At 49.2% G+C, this 22364-nt stretch overlaps 1 protein-coding gene across 1 annotated transcript in view; it reads left to right on the top strand.

Annotated features, from left to right (window-relative positions):
• Positions 1-2013: 2013 nt before the first annotated feature.
• MED26 (mediator complex subunit 26) overlaps positions 2014-22364 on the top strand; it is a 40720-nt gene continuing 20369 nt past the window's right edge. Inside the window, exon 1 of the mRNA XM_027548119.1 lies at positions 2014-2354. Coding sequence (XP_027403920.1) covers positions 2283-2354 — 72 coding nt within the window. The 5' untranslated portion in view covers positions 2014-2282. The remainder of the gene's footprint in view (positions 2355-22364) is intronic.

The following is a 22364-nucleotide window of genomic DNA, read 5'->3' as shown; positions in this document are numbered from 1 at the left end:
GATGGTGCTAGTGGTAGAAGAACCCACCTGCCAATGCAGGAGACTTATATAAGAGACACAAGTTTAATCCCTGGGTTGGGAAGGTCCTCTGGAGGAGGACTGGCATGGCAACCCACTCCAGTATTCTTGCCTGGAGAATCCCTAGGACAGAGGAGCCTGGTGGGCTACAGTCCGTAGGGTGGCAAAGAGTTGGACACAACTGAAGCGACTTAGCACATCCACATGCACTTTTATCTACTGGGGACACAGAATCCGTACCTTTAACAGAGCTCACAGTCATCTTAATGTTTCTTCTTAGTTTACTAAGAGCAGGTCAATGGAGTGTTTTCTAGATTTTTTTCTTAAACAATCTGAATCATGCTGGGGGTGGGGGGGGAGCAGCTTATTTCTAAGGAACCTTGATTTAAAAAGACAAGTCTGAGGTTAAAAATAATGGCAGAACCCGAATATACTCGGGGGAGGGCTTGTTTCTTTTGCTTATCTGTAGTGAGATAAAAAGTATCTCCAAATGGGCTGGTTTCCAACCTGGACACCATGTACACAAAGCACCTCATTCTAGGAGGGAGAGTGAATAAAGAGAGGTAATTTGCCCATATTTATTTTCTCCTACAAGTGTGATGTAAAACTTTTCACACGTGCAGGAGCAGGCAACCACAACCACGTGGGGAAGCAGCCGTTTTTTGCAAATAAAAATGCTTCCCAGAAGCATGACAAATGCAAGACTAACAGGTGTAGCACAGAGCCGAGGCGCGCATGTGGTTCTCATCAGCTGCCTCTCTCCTGTTTTAAATGTAGGTCTTCCTGTAACAAGAAGAAAAGTTATTTCTCTCGAGGCTGCGGCTAATGATCCACTCAGCCTGCCTTTTTTACCCCTTTGCATAACCGTATATTTAACAAGAGCTTCCACGGAGAGAGCCGGCAATGAAAGAAGGCAATGATGAGGCTAGGGGCGGGGAGAAGCCCTTAGACTTGACATTTAACAGTTCTGGGTTCGACCGATAACTCTGGGTGACCTTGGGCCTCAGTTTCCTCCTTTGTAAGGGCGTTTCAGTTTTCCAGCACCACCATTCAAAGCAGGGTGGGAGGGTTTTTTAAACCAATGATTCTCAACAGGGGTCGAGTCTACCAGCCAGGGGACCTCTGGCAGTGATTGGGGACATTTCTGGTCCCCTGCAGGAAAAGGGTGTTACTGGCAGAGACCAGGGATGCTGCCGAACATTTTGCAACGCACAGGACAGAGTGATCCAGCCCCAAATGTTACTGGTGCCCAGGCTGAGAAACGCGTGGACACAGGATTGCAACGTTGGTGTCAACTCATGCGGCCTCGGGGCTTTCCTAGCTGCGGTAGCGGCTCCTCCGTGAGACACTTTGCTGTCTCATGTTTTGGGGATAGTAGCCCGAGGCGCTGCAGACCCCCGACTCGCACCCACCCCCTCTGGAGCGTCCCACAGCGCTCCTCAGTTGACCCTTCGGCGCACAGAATTACAACGTGGACGTCTGCCTCCTGGCCTCCCCGAACGCAGAGGAGCTGGGAAGGACCCCGGGGCTCAGGAAACTTGGCAGCTTCTCCCGCCCACGATTCCCGTCATCTTCGTCAGAATGGGGAAAGCGTTTCTACCCTAGGAGTGGGGTACTTCATCTGCCCTCTCCGCCTCGCTGCCCTGAGGGCGTCCGCCCAGAGCGCCAGGGTTCAAGGACTCGGCGCTCACCTAGCGTTTCCGTCGGAAACCTCTGGCCGCCACCCCCTCAACCTCCCGACTTGGGTGGGGGCGGGGCCTCCAGGCGGCGGCCGTTGCCCCGCCCAACCGCCTCCCAACGGCTCCCTGGGCCAAGCGACTGGGCGGAACAGAGGTGGGGGTGACTGCGCCTGCGCGCGCATGCGTGGAGTCTAGGGGCGGGGCCTGCAAGTGGCCCCGCCCAGACTCGGCGTCTCTGCCCGCCCTATCTCCCAACCTCCTCAGCGTGGCGCCGACGCTGCGTGCGGCGCGGGTTACCCAGAGTGCTTCGCGCGGGGGTAGCTCACTGGAGTTTGGTTCTCGAGGCGGCGGCAGCAGCGGCGACGGCTCCGGCGGCTCCTCCTCCTCCTCTGGTGGTGGCGGCGCCCCGGGCCTGAGCCCCGGCCCCGGCTCACCTCTCCGTCACCCCGCGCGCCCCCTCTTTCCCCGGCGCCGCGGGGAACATGAGGCTCCGCTCCCGGAGGCCGGCGAGTGAGTGACCCCGGTCCTCCGCCTCAGCCCGCCCGCCCGCTGGCCCGGCCGCTCCCCCCCCGCCTCGCCCAGGCAATGACAGCGGCTCCGCCGTCTCCGCAGCAGATCAGGGACCGGCTGCTGCAGGCCATCGACCCTCAGAGCAACGTAAGTGCTCCTCACACGGGTTTAGGTGGAGGCCGCGTGGGCCCAGGACCCTCCCCCTCCCTAGTGCTCCTCGTCCGCCGGGCTCCGAAGGATCCCCCGGACACCCAGCTTCCCCTGAGGGCCGCTGCCATCCCTGTCTCTCTTCCCCCGGGCCCGGGCCGGGGGCTGGTCGGGCAGCCCGGCAGCGCTCGGTACGTGAGGCCGAGGCTTTCGTGCGGCCTGGGCGAAGGGAGCAGATGGGAGCTGAGACTAGAGTTTTTCCCCCTCATCCACTCTAATTCTACGACCCTTGCTGTTCCTGACGGTGCTTCCCCGCCTCGCCCTTACCATAGGACCCGCGACCCCCGGGAAGCCCTCCCGGCGGGGGGGAGGGGAGGGGGAAAGGCTGTGAGCAACTGGTGTCCGGGGTAGGACTCGGGGAGCCCGTGCCGCCGGTGTCTCGGCCTTCTCGGTGATGAGGGAAGTCTTGTTTACCTTTCCTCCCGGTTGGAAGAACCTTTCTGGCTTCGAAGGGAGCCCCCCCGGCCTCCTTTACACCTAGCCGGGTGCCCAAGGCGCGTGGAGAGTCCCTTTCGGTTCTGAGAGTGGACTTGCCTTCGCTGGGTCTCTCTTGGGGTCGCTGCCGACGGAAGATGATCTTGTGGAGAGTGGGATTCTTCCTATTACCTTTCTGGGCCTAAGTACTCCTTGCGTCTCAGACCAAGGCAGAGCCCCGCTTTTTGGCAGTGAAGTAGAGGTGATTGTGTGCTCTCCCATTCCACCCAGAGCCCTTCTTCGTCTGCCCCCTACGTGGGGCCCTAGCCTGTTGGTTTGTGACCTAGACAGTCAGGGTTAACCCCAGGGTGTCGCTTTCTCAGGTGGTGCTCCACCGAGGCTGCTGTTTGTGGAGGGATCTCCCCTGCCCCCCACCGTGTGTGTTGGGAAAGAGTCATCATATTCTCATGTTTTCTCTGAGTGGTTGTCCGTGATAGGGGTCATTTTCCCTTGTGGCCAGAGTAAGTTCAGCAATGGCAAGATGTTGTAGCATCCAGGTATGAAGTGAGTCCCTGCATTTCCTGGGAGACCAGGAAGTGGCCATTGAAACCACTTTAATGTGCTGGGGATGGAAGAAATCATCTTTGGCTTGGCCAGGTAACTTAGGTTTCTGTCCCTGTGGGGACTTTTGCTTTTCCTTTACATGAGTTTTGCGGATTACTTTTAGCAGTAGGTTTTAGCCAGCACTTTGGGAATTATTCATGGTTGGATTGTACAAATTTGGTAGAAAGAGAGGAGTTGTGATCTTTGTGAGACCGATTTCTGTATCATAAGTAATTCTGTCATTCCTGGTCTTCAGGCCCCATGAAGATAGACTTGGTGGTACTTGTCTTTAACAAATGTATACATTTTTGTTATGACTTTGGGGGTGGAGTAGGCACAAGCTATATAAAACCTTGCAGAATGTTTGCAGTAACTGGTGCTGCAGCAATTCCCAAGACTGAAAAATTAGAGGATAAAACAAGTGAAATGAAAAATGAGCCTTGGTGACTTTCACCTCAGAGTGTAATTTCTTGAATTCCATGTGCTTGTTTGCTTTCCAGAGATTCTGAATGGTTGCTGAGATATTAGCCCTGATCCTAATACCACCTAGGAGAGCTTTGGGATCAGGAGGCGCTTTAACAGGCAGTCACCATGTTGTAGCTTAGGTGGGGCGGTGACCTCAGGGGTTCCACTGTTTTGTAAGACTCTAAAGGGTTCCTAGGAGAACAAGAGGAAGAGGGTCCAAGCCTATGGTTGTGTTACGTATCATGGAGTGCACATTTCACGTGGGTTATCTGGGATGACTTAGAGTCATACTGATGTAAGTATAGTGGACGAAATCAGGGTATTGTCTCTGAATATGAGTGATGAGAAAGTGCCTCCTTTAAATGCTGCTGTTGTCAGTGATGTTCCTGAGTATTGTTACAAGCCGTTTGACAGGAGTGTGGCTTGGAGCAAACTCCACAGAGAACTCTGAGCCGTGGAGGAATAGGTTGCTGGTAGAGATGGTGTGACCATATTTCTGCAGTTTCTCTTGATTGAACTGGGCTCAGGTGAGAGCTAGGTGGCTTCATCAAGGCATTGCCATCACACAGCTGCTCTTCTCTGCCTTAACCAAGTAGAAACTCCACTTCTGCATCGTTAGTTGACACATATTTAAGATGCTCCTGGAAAATAAAAATGGGGACACTGTTGAAGAGCCAACACTAAAATTAAACCTCTTCTGAGAGAAGCAATAGAGAATTGTGTCATTAATGCTTACCTTTATGGGCATGCAATTATGATAACAAACTTAACTTTTGCTTGAAAAGTCAATGTCAGGGAGCTGACCTAATATCCACAAGTATCTAAAAAGTTAGGGAAGTAACAAAGTAACATTTTCTGATCATCTCACTGACAAAGAGGGTTCTTAAGAGGAAACTTCTTTGCTCTAAATTCTAGCCTCTGGAGTACTTGAATATCTATAGCATCAGGCTTTGATTTAATAATTTTTGCCAACTCAGTAAAAAATTCTGTACACTCCTTTTCAAGAAGCAACTAAAAGTTGTTTAGAACAGTGAAAGCCTTACTCTTACCGTTGTATGGCAGCCCAGGGTGTTGAAAATCTTTCCGAAGTGCAGTGTGTGCCTTTGTTAATCTTGTTTTGTCATGGATAAAGTTGAGGAGGACTGTCTTCTTCCTGCCCAGAAATCGGAGTCAGTCCACTCAAGCATAGTCTCATCAGCAAGTGATTAGGTTCCTCATCAGCAAGTGATTAGATTCCCTTTTGTATTGGACACTCCTTATTTTGCTAAAGTTCGGGCTTTGTCTTCCAGAGGACAGCCTTCAGGAGGAGTTTGTTTCTCTGTCTGCTCCGTCTAGAGCAGAAGTGTTAGGCGTACTTTCTAAGTGCTGGTTAAACTACTGAACCCTAGACTCCTTCTTGGGTTCTCCAGCAGGAAATCTCAGGACTACATTTCTTCCTCAGTATTCTGCAGACTTCAGGTGCCAAGGGGAGATGACCAAGGGGCCTCTGCAGAGAGACACATGGAAAAGATCATTTTCCCACCTAGGAATTGGAAGGTGAGGATACCAGTGAGCTTCCTTGGGCTGTGGGTTCCTCATCCACAATCTGGGACTGGGGACTGGTGTGTTTGCCCCATAAAGCTCCTTCTAGATCCAGGTTCAGATTCTGGACCTGGGCATCAGACGCTAACGTGAATTGTTCGAGAAGTTTTGTCTTTTAATGCAGTATCTATTGTGTGAATTTTCTGAATAACAAATACTAACACACTTCTGCACAGAGATGTATGCTTTATCTGACTTTGTGCAACACTTCAGCAAAATCTCCTGCTTTCTTCTAACAGCCTGTAAAGGGAGGTGGGGTGCGTGGCCAGTCTCCCCTTTCTGTGGGTGCAGAAGCCGACATCATGACAGTAGGTGCTGTTTAGTGTCTTCCATGGTCTGGAGAGGACAAAATGCCTTTGTTTCCTACTGACTTAATGTGAGGTGACTGCCCTAAAGTTAGGGACTTACCCAGAGTTATTAAGCGATAATGTTTCCAACTTTAAATGCACTGTAGTGATCTCAAATATGGAGAGACGGCTTCAGAAGAGGCCATGAGGGCAGTGTTCTTGAGCTGGTAAGAAAAGATGTGGGTGCCTCTTCTCTCCCACACAAGTTTATAAGAGATTACAACTTTACCTGTGATAGATCCAACAGGATGATGACATTAGACAACCTGTCCCGGAAACATCTGAAGGTTTCTGTCTGGGGAACAGAATCCTGGGCCAGACCACACCGTGATGTGGTAACTGCCAACTGATGTGGAACTTGTCATGGGTCTGGTGTTCCAGCTTTCTTTTCTGCTTCAAGATTTCAGCACTTCTGGTGTTTTTATAAAACACCATTGATCCTGCAGAAAAGAGGAATCTTTTAAGTTCTAAAATGGAAGGCTGTTAGTTCCAATTCTCATTAATATATTAGAACATATGAAATCGAAACATGTGGACTCTTCCTGATCACGCCGGTGGCCCAGATTCAGTAGCCTTCCTGTCTTTGCTCTTTTTGTTGTGGCCAGGATGTGTGAGGACAGCAGGATGGCATTTTGTGGCTTTGGGAAGTGGACAGGTGACAGTGTTGGTTGTCATCAGGTTTAAGTCCTTGTTGTGACTTGCCCTCTTCCTCAGAAGAAGGTGGACTTTGCTTTCTGTCTTCACGGAGGTCCTCAGAGGTGCCTCTCATCAGGGGATGTTGTCCTGGCTGCAGGTCACAGAGGCCTGGAAGACAGTTCAGATCAGCTTAGGGGAGAGGCATTTGTCCTGATACAGATACAAACAGGCACAGGCACTGTGGCCATGTGGGCTCACAACACCGCTTTGAGTGGTGGGCCATGCCCTCCAAGGGGCCAGGCTTGGCGTTCTGTGAAGGAGGAGCGCTCTGCTCACTTTGCCTCAATTTGTCCATGTGTCTGTCTTCGCAGATGGAGTTCTGGTTTATCCAGAACTGATTTTAACCCGTCATGACCTCTCTGTGACTGCCTCCAGTGGTCTCCTGCCACCCCACCACTGTCAGCTGCTTTCTGGAAGCTGGGGGCTCTCTGTCTCTCAGCAGAAGTCGTGCTTTTTCTCTTTATTCCTGGTGGTGGCTGTCCTGAGTCTGCCTGGTGCCTGTGGGGCCCACATAGCTGGCTGTCAGGTTGGGTGCCTGAGTTTGTGGCTCAGTGGCTGGCTGCATAGGCAGTGCATTTTCAGTCCAGCCTTGTGAGTGCCCACACTTAGAGCCCCCTTCTCCCACTGCTCCTTTTCATTCTCCAGACTGAGCAGGTGTTGACACAGGGATTCCATGAATTGGAGAGCATTTCCTGCATAAGGAGGGCCTACCAGTATTCCGCATGCTGGATTTAAAAGTACACTCCGAGTGAATTTCAGTTCTTGGGAGGCAGTACACCTACATTTCAATCATCAACTCGACTCACGCTGTTTATGGAGATATATGATAAAACTGGAAAAGGTGGATGAGCTGTGGAGTAAACACTTCTAGTGAGTGTTTATGGTGCTGGCTGTGGCGGGGGCAGACCTGGGGATACCCAGCCACTACCCTGCAGGGACCTGGAGCAGGCGTAGTGTGCGCATGGATGGTCTGGGATTGGGGCAGCCTCACAGGGCTACAGCTCTTAGATCCAAATGGAACAGTTCTTCATGTGTCTTATTCAGAGATGGTTCAGAATTCTCAAGAACGTAAAATGACTTTGTAGAATCATTTTTTCCTCCATCATTTGTGTTTTCAGAAGGAAAAGGAAGTCATTTCTTGGTTTGTCTCTGACCTGAGGGGAATGGAGTGTTTGGAGGAATCACTGGCAAGTCATTGAACAGTTTACCGTCTCAGCAATGGGATAGGAAGAAGGCTGGTGAAGGGCCTGGAGGCTGGTTTACAGTACGGGTTTAGGTTGGCTCTGTGTGGCTTCTGGAGGCAAACTTAGGACTCGAAAGGCAGGAGTTCATGGGAGGTAGGTGCTGTTGGACTCGGGGGAGCTCTTCTTGATGATCATCAGACCTGGCTCAAGGGTCCAGGGCCAGGGTGCCAGGAGGGTGTCGCACAGGACTGGGCCCTTGGTCAGGACTCAGACTCTTGACCTGTGAGTTCCTGGAGGTTCTGTGATTATATATGGATCCTGTTAAAATGAAGGGTCATGTCAGATGTGTCCCAGCCAGGTGGGTGGGGTTAAAAGCCTTCAAATGCTCCTGGGACTGCAACAGAGTTTCCTGGAAATTCGTCCATTGGCGACTATAAAACAAAGAGCTGCCATTTACTAGCACTTACTGTGTGCCAGGGATGTGTAGTGTGTTTTGCATCCTGGGTGGTTCTCTGAACCACTCTTACACAAGGATGCTCCATCTTCATTTTAGGGAAGAGCAGAGGTTGAGGGCAGAGAAGGCAATGGCACCCCACTCCAGTAGGCGGCAGTCCATGGGGTCGTACAGAGTCAGACACGACTGAGCGACTTCACTTTCACTTTTCACTTTCATACATTGGAGAAGGAAATAACCCACTCCAGTGTTCTTGCCTGGAGAATCCCAGGGACGGGGAAGCCTGGTGGGCTGCTGTCTGTGGGTTCGCACAGAGTTGGACACGACTGAAGTGACTTAGCAGCAGCAGAGGTTGAGGGATCTTTCCAGTGTCACAGAGGTGGATATGGGAAAGCTCGGTGCCCAAACTCAGTGCTGGTTGGCTCCAAAGCCAGTGGGCCTAACAACCTGTTACATAAGCAGTGCCCAGAATGAAAGTTGAAGTCCAGTGCATCTTCTGAGGTTTACCTTAAATGTGAAGTGTTTTTAAACGTTAAGCTTTGCCTTTCCATTTTCTTCCCAGTTCCTACAACCTTTCCCCCCTAAAAATCTTCTGGCCTACTGGCTCCTAACCTTTTGGGATATCAAGTTCCATTTTTATGATCAGAAACATTCAGGAACATCCACCTGATGCCATCAGTACACTGATCAGGTGTACTGTTTTGTTTTGTTTTAAAAAAATTCAAGGACAGAAGCTGCTCCTAATCCAGTAATGTTTTGAAGTAAAGTTATAGCTTGTCATCAAGACAGCATCTACGGAAACCTACAAGCTGACTCCCTGTTTGTGTGTGGCACATTGGATCGGACCCTTTGCACTGCCTCTGGCTGGGGCCTCCTGTCATCCCTACCTCTTCCCTTTTCCAGAAACCTTTCCCACTTTAATCCAAGACAGTCTCCTTCAGGCACCTAACAGAACTTAAAAATTCTACATTCCTGCTGAGACTATATCTGTTCCCATGGGATGGCAAGTTCCTTGATAACAGAGCCAGAGTTATTCCCCAAGTATCCATAAAGAACTTCTTCAGTGAGTGGGTGCTCAGATGCTTGATGATGTTCTTGTGAAAGGGCTGGTCTTCAGAGCCAGCTGTCAGCATTTACTGAGTAGGTGCAGGTTGCCAGTACTTTACACATTTAACCTGTACAGCAATACAGCAACCTGGTGAGGCAGGTACCAGTGTAGAAACTGGGGCTCCGTGGACACAGTGCTAGAAGGGATGGCTCGGGTTGGAACCTCCCCACTTGGTCCTCACCCATCTGCTGCTGCCTCCCATGTCACTTGGGAGAGGGCAGTGGATACAGGGCAGGCAGTCCACTCTCCTGCCTAGATTTGGATCCTTAGGCTGGATTCTTCTGTGCAGCATTTTTATGCTTATTCAGCAGGAAAGTTGTACCTGAATACTCTGCTTTCTCTTGAATCAGCTGAGAAAAAGGTATTTTTCACTTTTTGTTTCTTGGCTGGCATTTTCCACCCCTGATAGAGAAGGTGGCTCTCGATCTTAGATCCCTGTCTATATGTGATCCCTAGAGACACTGATCAAATGCCACCTAGAGACTCTTTGGCCTTTTTTGATCATTGACATTGACAAACCATACCCTTTCTGGACACCCCCACCCCCTACCCTCACAGATTTCATTCTTCAGGGCCAGAAAGTGGGTGATGCTTTTTCCAGGCCACACTTCATGGTAGGCCAGCCTGGTGGCTGCAATGGAGACTCTAGTCACTTGTCCACTGTGTGCAAAGTGATTTTGTAGGTGGCTGGCCCTAGTTCTGTGCCCGGGGGGTTCTGTGGTGGAGTCAGGAGAGTTACTGATGGAGAATTCAGCTGCATGTGACCATGGCTCACACCGAGAGGCCATTGGTGGCCTGGCTGTCCTCTTCCAGGTGCCAGTAGCCCCGCTTTCCTGCTTGTACCTTCAGCTGCGTCCCCTACACACTCCCCGGTCACAGTTGGCTCTGCAGAGCACCTGGCCTGCTAAGCTGGCCTTGGCTCTCCTGGCACACACCTGCGGGCTGGGGTTCCCTTGTCCCTACGATGCCTTACTTGGATATCCCCCCTCCCCTATTCCAGCTTAGCTCTCTGGACCCCTCTGCCATCAGGTCCCTGGTCCAGCTTGGGGTGAGTGGTGGGCTGGTGGCCACAGGGTGATCCCCAACATAGCTATCTGTGTCCTTAAGGCCAGTCCTTCTTGAAAGCCATTTCCAGTGAACACGTCCCAGCTTTTTTTTTTTTTTTACCCCCTTGGTGTGCCTTGGGATCTGTGCCAGGCAGATAGTTGGCAAGCCAGCTTTTTAGTGCTGTGGGGGGGGGAGGGGGGTGAGTGACACTGATGTGGAGGTATGTAAAATGGAAACAATGGTTTCTGCTAATTACTTCACATTGTTTCCTTCAAGCATTCAGTTAGATAGTTGCAGGCAAAGCACCTTTATGACTTCTGCATTGGCTTGTGTTGCACAGAGGCCCAGAAGTGGATTTCTTCTCAGGTGACACCCTGGCTTTACTCCATCTCTCTGTTTTGTTTTTGGTTGTGTTGCCTTTGCACAGTGGGTATTGTCTCCCCAGCCCCTGTAGCTTTGGGAATCACTCTTACCGACCATCATCCAGGGCAGAAGAGGAAGGTACCTCTTCCCCAGAAGGCCGAGCAGACGTTTTCTGGTCCTTTGATTGAATTTGTCTGGACTTTGATTGAATTAGCAGACTGTGTTGATTGGTTCACCCCTAAATCAGGACATGGTGGACTGACCCAGAGTAGAGGAGGTGTCCCCAAGAAACATTAGGGCACTGTTCATGGGAGAATAGGGTGGGAGTTGCCTGGTAGTGACCCTGGGTGATGCCTTTGAGGTGCTGCTTTCGTCACCTCTTTAAATTAAAATTTTGATATGATCGCGCCTTCAAGTAGTTGAGTGTTCTGCTGGGCCCGGGATTGGGTCCAGGTAACAGAATGGACATAACTGAAATATGAATTCTGGAGTAAGCAACGGGTGGTTTGCATGGCGTCAGATCGCAGCATGGGGTTCTAAGTACCCCTTTGTTCTGGCTGAACTGCAGACTCTGATTTGCCTGCAGTCACACTTGGGTGCCTTGTATTAGCGCAGGTGCCTGGTTGCAGCTTCTGGCCCCATCCTGGGCTAAGGAGCCCTCTGGGAGTCCAGGGGAGCCTCAGCACGGCCCTGCTTGTGCTCTGTCCAGCACGCCGTCACCTCTCCTGCCTGCGTGGGGCTGGGTGGGAGGAAGCGGTGCCTATGGCCAAGCAGCAGCCGAGCTCTCCAGCCTTGTGTTCTCTCAGGCTCAGCATGGATGGCTCCTGGGAGGTCTGGTCACAGCTGATTGTTGTGTCCATTTCCTCTTAACTGTCCCCTTCCCCTGCTTAACAGAAGCTGGTACCTGCTTGCATTTCAGAGTTTGGTTTCTTTCACTTAGGTTAGCTGAGATAGAGCGGGTCAGGTGATCTTTCACGGCCCTTCATTTTCCCCTTCCTATGTGTCTGGGGAGCTCTGACAAGCACCCAAAGTTGGTGATGTCTGCTCCCCCTTGGCTGGATGCTGGCATCTGGGCAGTGGCAAATGTGGGCCACGTGTTACGATTGAGGTGTGTCTGGGGGCAGAGAGGTTTGTGAATGGACATTTCCCTTTCGCTTCTATTTTAAAGGAGCTTCTTATTCTTAAGCATTTAAAGTTCTCCCTTTGAAGGCTGGTCAGCAAGCCAAAGCTGCTGCTGCTGCATGCAGGAGCTTCACTTCTCACCATCACCCTCCTTAATGAGGTGAGCTCATCCTGTATTTGTTTGTAAGGTTTCTCCTTGCACCACTGAGTCAAAATATTGTTTGGGATTAGAATTGGAGTGGGAGCACTGAGAGGGAAACTGTTCTGTTTTTTTGTCCTCGATACTACGTGCATCTGTGTGTTATGTGGATAGACTTGTTCCACGTGGTGGGAAACGTAGTAGCTCTGGGATTAGAACTGTTGAAGGCTTGGACAAGGATGGATTCGCTTTCAGCTTGAAAACTCCTGGAGACTTACTCTGGCTTGGCTTGGGGGTGGGGTGAAAATGGTAATGTCCACAGGAAGTCGGGGAGGAGCTTGCAGAAGCAGCAGCTCTGCTGTGCAGACAGAAGCCGCAGGTGTCCCTTGACTGCTGTAGCCCTCCCGTGTGGCAGGGCAGAGACAGTGAGACACTGGTCTGGACCAGGAGGTAGGGGCTGTCTTTGGGTTGCTGGTGGACCTGCTTGTTGGCCCCCCTCAGAGTTAGGGGAGTAAGCGTCTGCCTTTTGCCCTGGGGATGATGCTCCTTTGTCAGGAGTGTAGTCGGCATGGTTTTCTGTCCTGTCGGTGGTGGGCGCCCCCAAGTCAGGAAATAGGAAGTGGCATCATCTGCTTTGTGAGATGAGCTGGCCTTGGGCATGAGGACGCATTACTGACACTTGTCACTTGAGGCCGTCTCCCTGGGTGTTATGCTGTCCTTAGTGACCCACCGCAGGCTCAGTGCTGAATGCAGCTGCTTGGGAACTCAGGAAGCCTGAGGACTAACGCTAGAAGTTGCTGTGGTTGGGCCCCTGAACTGTACTGCACTGGCCTTTCTGCTCTCTCCTCCTTGTACCTCATTGTACCACCTTGCCTTCGAATATTTGACTTTGCTTTGAGGACCCCTGTCTGGCCTTTAAGACTTTCCGCAGATGTCTCACCATGGTTTCCGGTGAGCCCTGGGCGCTTGCAGGCCAGCCAGCTACTGCCCTCGGCATGCTGTGCTGTTGGTTGGTGGTGCCACAATCGACTGCTCTGCTGGCTGCCTCCCCTGGTTGCCCCATTCCTGTGAATGGGACCTTAGGGAGATGTAGCCTCTTCCCAGCCAGTCTTCTGCATCCAGCTCTTGTGTGTGCCAGCCCCAGAGTGAGTGTTCAAAAACAGACTGGGATGTTTCACTCTCTCTGTTGGGGCCATGTGGCTGACTGGGTAGCATGGGAGCTCTGTAGATGACATAGTGAAGAAGGCAGTCTTTCTCCAGGTGGAAAACTTGGGCTTTAGAGTTGGGCAGAACTGAGATGGCAGTGTGACTCTGCTGTTCACCATGTAGTTTTGGATGAAGTTAGGTTTGCAGCCTTAGTTTTCCTTGGAGGATGTGCTAGTGGGACATCCTCTACTGAGAGTGGGCTGTGGTCCCTGGCCTGAAGCATCCTGGGTCTTGATGTGTGGGTGGTAGCTGACAGTTCACAGACTTGTCGGTGGGCAGCTCACCCAGGTTCCATCCCTTGGTGGACGTCCTTAGGGTGCTTGGTGATTGAGGTCTAGCCAGTCATGGGGCTACATCTTTCCTGGCCAGTGATTGGTTCAGGGACGGACCTGTGACCATTTGAAAGTTTTAATGCTTTGCTGGGGTACTTGGGGGAGACTTAAATGGGAAGGATGTGAACAGGTTGCTGCTAGGGTCTGCTGCATGAGGACAGCCTGCCCAGGAGTAAGACTGGCCCAGAGGGATGGGGAGGAATAAGTTGCCGGGGCTCAGTTGGCCCTAGGTGAGTTGGTGGCGTCTTTTCTTGGTGAAGTCCATTTATTTGATCTGACCTTTCTGTCACTTGCAACCAAGAGAGCCAGCTGAGCACAGTGTCTGGTCTCTGGCCTCCTCTCTCCTGCCCTGCTCCAGCCTCTCTCAGCTGCTTGTCAGCTCCTGACCTGCTGTTGCACCCCCACCTGGATAGTCTGCCCTCCATTCTCTTTCCTTCCTACCTGCTTCTCTGGGCTCAAGGTGTGGCTTTCCTCCCACAGCAAGGCCCTTGCCAGCTGTCCAAGGAGCACTGTCTTCTCTTCCTGGCACCCTGGTCTGATCTTGCCCACCTTTAACCTGTCTGGCGTGCCTGTGTCCCCTTCTGCTTTGGTCCCTTTCTTGCTGTTGCATATAGTTAATTCTTTTAGGGCCGATGACCAGCTTACTGTGGGTCCATCTCTGATTTCAAGCTGTGGGTGAGCACAAGCATTGCCTAATCTGGCAGCACCAAGCTGGGTTCAGGGTAGAAAGAGTTCAGGTTTGGTGGGGACTGGGCAGGGCAGCTGCTTGGCTCACAAGCATTGGGGTTGGGGTGGCTGGTTCCCCAAAGGGCAGCCCTCTCCTTTGACTGTTTGGCCCTCTCCGGACCTCAGCTGTTTGGGGTCCTCCTATGGTGCGTCAGTTCCCTTCTAGCCATAGTGGCATGGTCAGCACTCAGGCATTGAGTGTGTCTTGTGTGTGCCGCTCAGTTTTAGGGAGTCTGGAGATTCTAGAGGCTGGAAACAGGACAGGCGAGAAGGTGGGCAGTTTTGGTCTGGCAGCACTTGCCTAGCCTCCTCTGTGGTGTGATGATCCCTCAGTCCCAGCACCAACCCCCCACCCAGGAGTGCGCATACCTCCTCTCTCCTTTGGGCCACCTGGACTCCCCCTGGAAGAGGGTTCTGAACCCTGAAGCCCTGCTGTGCTGTAAGAGCAGTGGCTCCAGGTCCTCCTCAGTTGCTTCTGCCGGAGTGGCCTCAGGGTGAATCACCTAAAGCCTCTGGGCCTCAGTCTCTCTACCTGTGATGTGTGGCTGTTGTGCCATCACCTGGCGGTGTTGTCCTGAGGGGTTGAGTGTGTTAGGTGCCTGGTGCAATGTCTGACTTGGGCTTAGTCACCTAGAGGAGGGCGGGAGCTGCTGCTGTTTCTGTGGTAAAGATAAGGAAAAGAGTGAGGGAGCCTGTTCTTACCTGAGGCCTTGCAGCTGGAAGGAGCAGAGAGCGGATTTTTCATTCTATTAGTGGGTAATAGACCTGCAGGTGGAGTCAGCCTGGAGGGACTGAATCTCAGTCAGTCTAGTAAGCAACCCTACTTAACAAATCCAAGTGTTCAGTGTCTTTTGATGTCATCTTTTAAGGGTTGTATGTTTGTAAGGACTTTATCTTTGGACTATAACAGAAGCAGGACAGTAGCAACTCATTGTACGCTCACTCTGTGATGGATAGTATCCCATTTAACAGATGAGACTCAGGCTTAGCCAGGGTAAGTAGCTGGCCACCGCACAACTGACCTCAGAGCCTCTGCAAGGAGGGGAGGCGACAGTGAGAATCCCTGTGGAGCTCTTTGCTTCCTGGCAGAGCACTGGTGCTGATGGAGATGGTCTCTGCTTGCCCGTGCATGTGGCAACCCCAGCCACATGTGCCTCGGGAGCACCTGCCTGATGTGGGTTTAATTTTAATGCCTACCTCAGTTGGCCAGTGCGCTTCTGGGCCTCATCCCTTGTGCTTTGGGTAAGAACTGAGGCCTTTGCTGTGTTTTTCCACATGGGGCATGGGGTAGCTTAGGGGTGCAGAGCACAGCCCCCGTCCCCTCCTGGCAACCCCCACCCCCTCGCACCTCCTGGTTTTTCTGGTATCTCTGGGCCCTCTGAGCTGTGTCAGTGCCATTCATGAGGTCTTGTCTTTTGGAGAAGAAAGCCTTCTTCCCTTTTCTTAACTACAGGTTGATGGGTGCAAAATTGTCTGAGCCTCCCGCCAAATGAAAAAGACGAATGGATGGGCAGATAGAAAAGTATTTCCTATGCAGGGGTTTTGGAGGTAGACCTGGGTTCAAATCTATATAGCTCTGTTTCTGCGGTGCTTGTCTCTGGGCAAATCGCAGCAGATACTGCGGACAGTCTGTCAGACTTGCTGTCCTCTTGTAAAGTGAAGACAGGCCCTGCCCGCCAAAGGGTAAGTAATGCCCAAGGGAGTCGCTGGGTACATCGGAGACACTGAACACAGGCAAGTACATGCCCCCACCCCTGCTTTTCTTGACGGGTGGGGCTGGGGCCAGTTTTCCTCCTGGATGAGTTTGTAGATATTTAACTTTGGTTTTCACAGATGGTATTTTTTCCCAAAGATAGTCTTCGTTTTAGTGTGAGCAGTTACCAGACAACATTGCATAATTTTGCACATTTCTGAAAGCTCCCTGGGGGGAAGTGGGAAGAAATTGGTTGTAGAACAAAATCTCAGGCTTGTAGACGGAAAGACACACTTCTTTAGAAGAAGTGCTAGGGTTGGAACTCCCAACCGGACTTATCACCTGCCTGAACTTCTCCGAATCCCTCTATATTGCAGTGCAGACCAGGGGAGGGAAGGGATCAAAATACAGATTTCTGTGTGTGTGAAATCGCCTAATTTACGAAGCAGTGTTCTTTAAATGTGAACTTACTCAGAGCTAACAGTCACAACCTCCCAGAGACATTACCAGATAGGGAAATACTAATGTGATGAATAACTGAGAAATGCATACCTTATACTCAAATATGTAGGTAAAATGGCATTGGCAGGTAAGCAAGACTGGGCGTCAAACCGTCCTGTTGCTATTTTACATCTCCTACTCTCCCCCCTCATCCCACCCAGCCCCGCTGGCAGGACCCAGGAAAACTTCATACTTCTTCCTTTTGAGAAATACTTATTGACAGGAGGTGTAGCTTTGGTCATGTCCTTTGATCTAGACATTTTTTAACTCTTGGAAATTTATTTACAGATACATGATCATTTTTAATAACAATGTTAGTGAATATATTTATCCAATAGTAATTGTTAGTATCATTAATTAAATGGCATGGGAGAGGCTTAGGAAACATGGTGCATCCACTGAGTCAGACAGCAGAGAGCTGTGGAGATTGACCCTGAAGATGGCAGGGAAGTGGACACGCTTTGTCGTGATGAAGAAAAGGGGCTTTTTTTTTTTTTTCTTGGTCAGCATCGCACAACTAGGAAAGGCACAAAAACTAGAACTTAGGGTAAAATGGGAGGCATTTGTATTGGGGCAATAGGAATGGTTTTGTTTTTGCTTTTCCTATTGTTTTTTTCAATTAAACAGTTAAAAAAAAAGAAGAAGAAGAAGAAAAAGTAGATTGATTTAGCCTGAAGAGTACTTAAACTATTGAGAGCAATCAAGATGTGGAGTGGATCATGGGGCCTCTGTGTACTGCAACCAGCGGCGAGAAGAGGGTTATTTTCTCTCTCGTGCCTTTTTGGAAGGTTCAGAACAGGAGTGTGCAGCTCCTTACCCCAGTCAAGCCCACCCATCATGCTTTTCATGCTCTCAGAGCACAGGAGTCCAGCCCACCAGGACAGAGAAGACGTGTATGAAGTTTTCCTCATTGCAGTCAGTGCCGCAGTAGCTGTGGCTCTGTTCAAGTCCTGGGGTCATCTGTGCGCCACGCTTTTCTCTACCTTAATGCGCCCAATCCACCTGCAAATCCTACAGATGACTTAGGTAACTCTACTACCAAAATGTATATTCTCCTTTCATCATCTTTTCTCTGTCTTGCCCCTTCCAAACTGATATCAGATCACACCATTGGCTTAAGATCCTCTGTGATTAGAACAGGCATCCCCTTTCCTATTGTCATGAAGAATTGATGCTTTTGAGTTGTGGTGCTGGAGAAGACTCTTGAGAGTCCCTTGGACAGCAGGGAGATCAAACCAATCAACGAGAATTTCAGTGGAAGGACTGATGCTGAAGCGCCAACACTTTGGCTACTTGATGCCAAGAGCTGACTCATTGAAAAAGACCCTGATGCTGGAAAAGATTGCGGGCTGGAGGAGAAGCGGGCGACAGAGGGTGAGATGTACGCCCTACAGAGGCGTAGATAAGTACACCATAGATAGCATCACCGACTCAATGGACATGAATCTAAGCAAACTCCGGGAGATAGCGAAGGACAGGGTAGCCTGGTGTGCTGCAGTCCGGGGAGTTGCAAAGGGTTGGACACGACTTAGCGACTGAACAATAACAATGACAGGTGCTGTATGGCTTGGCCCCTTCTTTCCTTTCTTGTCTCATTTCTACTTCCCTCTCCCTCATTCATGGCTGTGTAGGACACCTCCCTAGATCTGACCTCAGATTCCTTCAGGCTTCTCTTGTCCAGCCTTTGTAAAGAGCTCCCTCCCCTCCCCTCCCTGCTGTCACACTGCCTGTCTCCAGACTCTTGTCAGTTCACGAAACACATAGGAAATAGGGTGTCCAGGCAGGGCACTGGGAAACTGGAGCTGGGAATGAGGGGCGAGCAGTTCGTTTCTTCAGTATAGTTTTGAGAAAAATAAAGTGTAAAGTGTTAGGGGATGTGCTGAATATTGAACTTTATTGAATCTCCCAGTAACATTATTGATGTTCCTAAAAGGGAGCACTGTGTCCTTGAACACAACTTTTATGTGTTAGCTGGGTTTTTTTGTTTTTCCTTGACATTGATAATCACCATGGAGAAGTTCAGTTTGCTTGCAGAGATGATAAAACTTAGAACCATTTTTTAAGTACGCCATAATTTATAAGAGTTAGCATCTAAAGAATGCAGGTTCTTTCCTCTTTTCATTTATATGTTATGCTGAATTATAGTAATGCAAATGGATTTTAGTTTTATTCAGCCTTTATTTTAAGCACTTTGAAGTAATAGAGAACTCTAATTTACTCTATGTGGTGTGCTTATAAATGTTTGACAGCTGGCTTTCCAGGAAAAATGCCTTATATGTACATACATGATTATACTCATAGAAAGGATAGGTAGCAGACAGTTTACAAGTAATCATGAAACACAACACTTTATTTTCAGTTCGATGTAGCCAGTTGTTTCACCCAGACTGCTTTGCTTGTATTTTGTTGAAGTTTTGTATCCATAGTCAACTTAAGAGTTTAATTTTGACATGAACATTGACTGATAATTGTTATGTTAGTGAGTGAAGTAATATCTTTGCAAAATCAGATAATAGTTTTCAAATACTGGAAGAATATTTCCTCAGTTGTTTGTGCTGTTCCTACCGGCGGCACACTTTGAAGTTTAATCTGCATAATCAGTATTTCCTTAAGTCTAAATCCCAGGGGCTGGTGAGCTGTTTCTGGACCAGATAGTAAATATTTTCAGTTCAGCTTTGTAGCTCATACCGTCTCTGTCACAACTCCGCCTTTATGCATACCACAGAAGCAGCCACAGATAATTTGTAAACAAACAAACATGGCTGTATTCCATTAAAACTTTATTTACATGGCTGATTTTATGTTATGTGAATTTCACTTCAATAAAAAATATATAAAATGAAACTTTTAAAACTCTTTACGAAAACAGGCAGTGGTCTGGATGCAGCCCAGGACTCTACAGAGGCCACCAACTTGAGAATAAATCAAGCCCTGATTTGTAGTGTTTGCCGGTTTCCATGGTATAAATACTTTCACTGTGTCTGATTTCAAGCTACTAGCATGATGTCACCCAACGTGAAGTTGGGAAGACATGTTGCAGTAGTAGACATGGCCAAGATATGGTAGTCATGAACAAACTCGAAAACCCAGATAATAATGCTGTGCTCAGCGGTGTCCGACTCTTCACTGCCCTGTGGACTGTGGCCCGCCAGGCTCCTCTATCCATAGAATTTCCCAGGCAAGAATACTGGAGTGGGGTGCCATTATCTTCTCCAGGGGATCTTGCCAGCTCAAGGATCTAACCCGCATTAGCAAGTGGATTCCTTACCACTAGCGCCACCTCATTTCAGTTCAGTTCAGTCGCTCAGTCGTGTCTGACTCTGCGACCCCATGAATCGCAGCACGCCAGGCCTCCCTGTCCATCACCAACTCCCAGAGTTCACTCAGACTCAGGTCCATCGAGTCAGTGACGCCATCCAGCCATCTCATCCTCTGTCATCCCCCTTTCCTCCTGCCCCCAATCCCTCCCAGCATCAGAGTCTTTTCCAATGAGTCAACTCTTTGCATGAGCGCCACCTAGGAAGCCCCAAATAATAGTAACTGTGGGGGAAAAATGAGTATTTCATCACCTTTGTTTTCAAATTTAAAAAATCGTTACACTTAAAATTGAGGTATAGTTAATTTATAGTGTTAATTTCAAGTGTACAGCAGAGTGATTTAGTTATATTCAATTTTACACACACACACATACACATATATCCCTTTTCAGATTCTTTTCCGCTATAGATTATTACAGAATATGAGTATAGTTCCCTATGCTATACAGTAGGTCCTTGCTGCTTACCTATTTTATGTCATAGTGTAAATGAATCCCAGACTCCTAATTTATCCCTCCCCTTTTCCCCTTTGGCAACTGTAAGTTTGTTTTCTATGTCTGTGAATTGTTTTTATTCTGTAAATAAATTGATTGGCATCACTTTTTAGATTCCACATACAAATGATATCATGATATTTGTCTCTTTCAGCCTTTTTAACATTGAATCACTTTGCTGAATACCTGAAACTAACACAGCATTGTAAATCAACTAGACATCAATTAAAAACAAAAAAAGCTATCCAAATGAAGATATCCCGTAGAAGTGAAAGGGAGTGCTAAAGTAAATTACGTTACACATTTTTAAACCATAAATTAAGAAGCAATAAAGATTCCACTTAAAAGCTAGTCTTAATGAAATTCTAAAACTTTGTTTAAAAAATGTTAAATCCAGGACATGTGCTATAAAACAGATAGGAACTCAAGTGATCTAGGATAGTAGTCACCCCAGACCCCAGGAATACAACAGAAGTAACGCAGAGGTGACATCCATCCTTGCTGCTCAGAGGAACATCTCAAGTGATATCTATTTTCACCAGAGTGTTTGTCAGAGGAGCTCTGAACTCATTCCTCCCTACTCCCTTAGACACTGTCTCTGTTATGCATGTTGGTGCCTTTGTTTTTCAGGAACTAGAAATAAAGCTTACAAGCACCAACTTGAGCCACACTGCCTGGACTTGATCTGGCTCCGTGACTGTGTGGCCTTGGGCGAGTTACCTAACACCTTGGAGTTTCACTGTGCTTATGCGGAAAATGAGAGGTAGTAGTAATACCTATCTCCCGGGGTGGTTTTGAGGATTCACTGAGTTAATACATGTCATGTCCACCCGACACACAGGCCTGCTTGTGCAGTTTTATCGCTCTTAGCGTCTGCGGTCTACCTGACACTGAGCATAAGTAGAGGTGATTTGTGAGCTGGGTAGAGCTCAAGGATTTGTGACATCTCCTAGTACAGTATTTTTAAAACTGTAATTAGCCACAAAAATACAAATGGAGGTTTCCTACAAAAATCCAGATATGTGACTTTTCTAGAAAATTTAGAATGCTACCAGGCAGGAGATAACTGCCTGCCCACAGCAGCCTTCAGCTGGCAGTCCCAACCACTCCCTTATTGTAGCATTTCTTTAAAAATTTACTTACTTTCTTTTTGGTCTTCGTTGTAGTGACAGGCTTCTCACTGCAGTGGCTTCTCTTGTTGCGGAGCACGGGCTCTAGACACGCAGGCTTCAGTAGTTGTGGCACATGGGCTTAGTTGTTCTGAGGCATGTGGAATCTTCCTGGACCGGGGATTGAACCCGTGTCCCCTGCGTTGGCAGATGGAGTCTCATCCACTGTACCACAAGTGATTGATCATCGCATGTTTTAACAGTGGCTGTGTATAACAGCTGGCTCCCAAGGTTCCTGAGTGCTGGCTGGCGAGAGCTGAATGCAGCACACTCTGGGGTTGAGACCCTACCCCTGTCCTGCTTGGATCTGGGCTGCGGGCCGCAGGCTCCTTGTCCAAGATGGCGTCAGTGCCTTTGCAACTGACTCCTGGGATGGTTCTCTTGGTTGGAGTGTCTTGGAGGCCAGCTATTCTGAAGATGGTTTGGGTCCAGCATTCTGCTCCAGACCCTTTGCTTCCCTGGGTTCTCTCTGGGACTCCAGGCTGGGGTGACCACCTCTCTTGGCCCAGGGCTTGGGAGGAAGCCTTCCTCTAGTGTGTCGCGTTGGTGATTTTCTTCATAGCTTTGCATACAGTCACTTTGTCCTGTTTCCTTGTCAGTCTCCTTTCTTCCCTGCCATGACTGTAAGTCTCTCCAGCTCCCCCTGCTCCCTGAGTTCCTCCTCAGCACAAACACATTTTGATTTTCCTGGTAAATGCTTAGCCACTGAATGAATTCTGGTGTCTTCTCTCTGTGAGCTGCAGCTGTTTCAGTATGCAATCTGAATGGTTTTGGCTCCCACGTCCACGGTTTTCCTGATTTTGGAGACAGCCATTCCATCTCTGTATGCAGGGCACCTTTCTCCTCGGAAGTGGCAGCTTTGTCTTCTGGCTGTGTTCTCCTGGCAGATCTCAGTTACTCTTGATAATCTCACCACTGAGCTGTAAAAATTGCTCTAGGTTTCAGCAAGATTAATGCCATATTTGCTTCTATCCCAGCTGATCTCCCCA

Source organism: Bos indicus x Bos taurus, chromosome 7 (assembly GCF_003369695.1).
Source record: "Bos indicus x Bos taurus breed Angus x Brahman F1 hybrid chromosome 7, Bos_hybrid_MaternalHap_v2.0, whole genome shotgun sequence".
Classification (NCBI taxonomy): domain Eukaryota; kingdom Metazoa; phylum Chordata; class Mammalia; order Artiodactyla; family Bovidae; genus Bos; species Bos indicus x Bos taurus.
The sequence above is the reverse complement of the archived record's forward strand: the minus strand, read 5'-3'. Positions and strand labels throughout refer to the sequence as shown.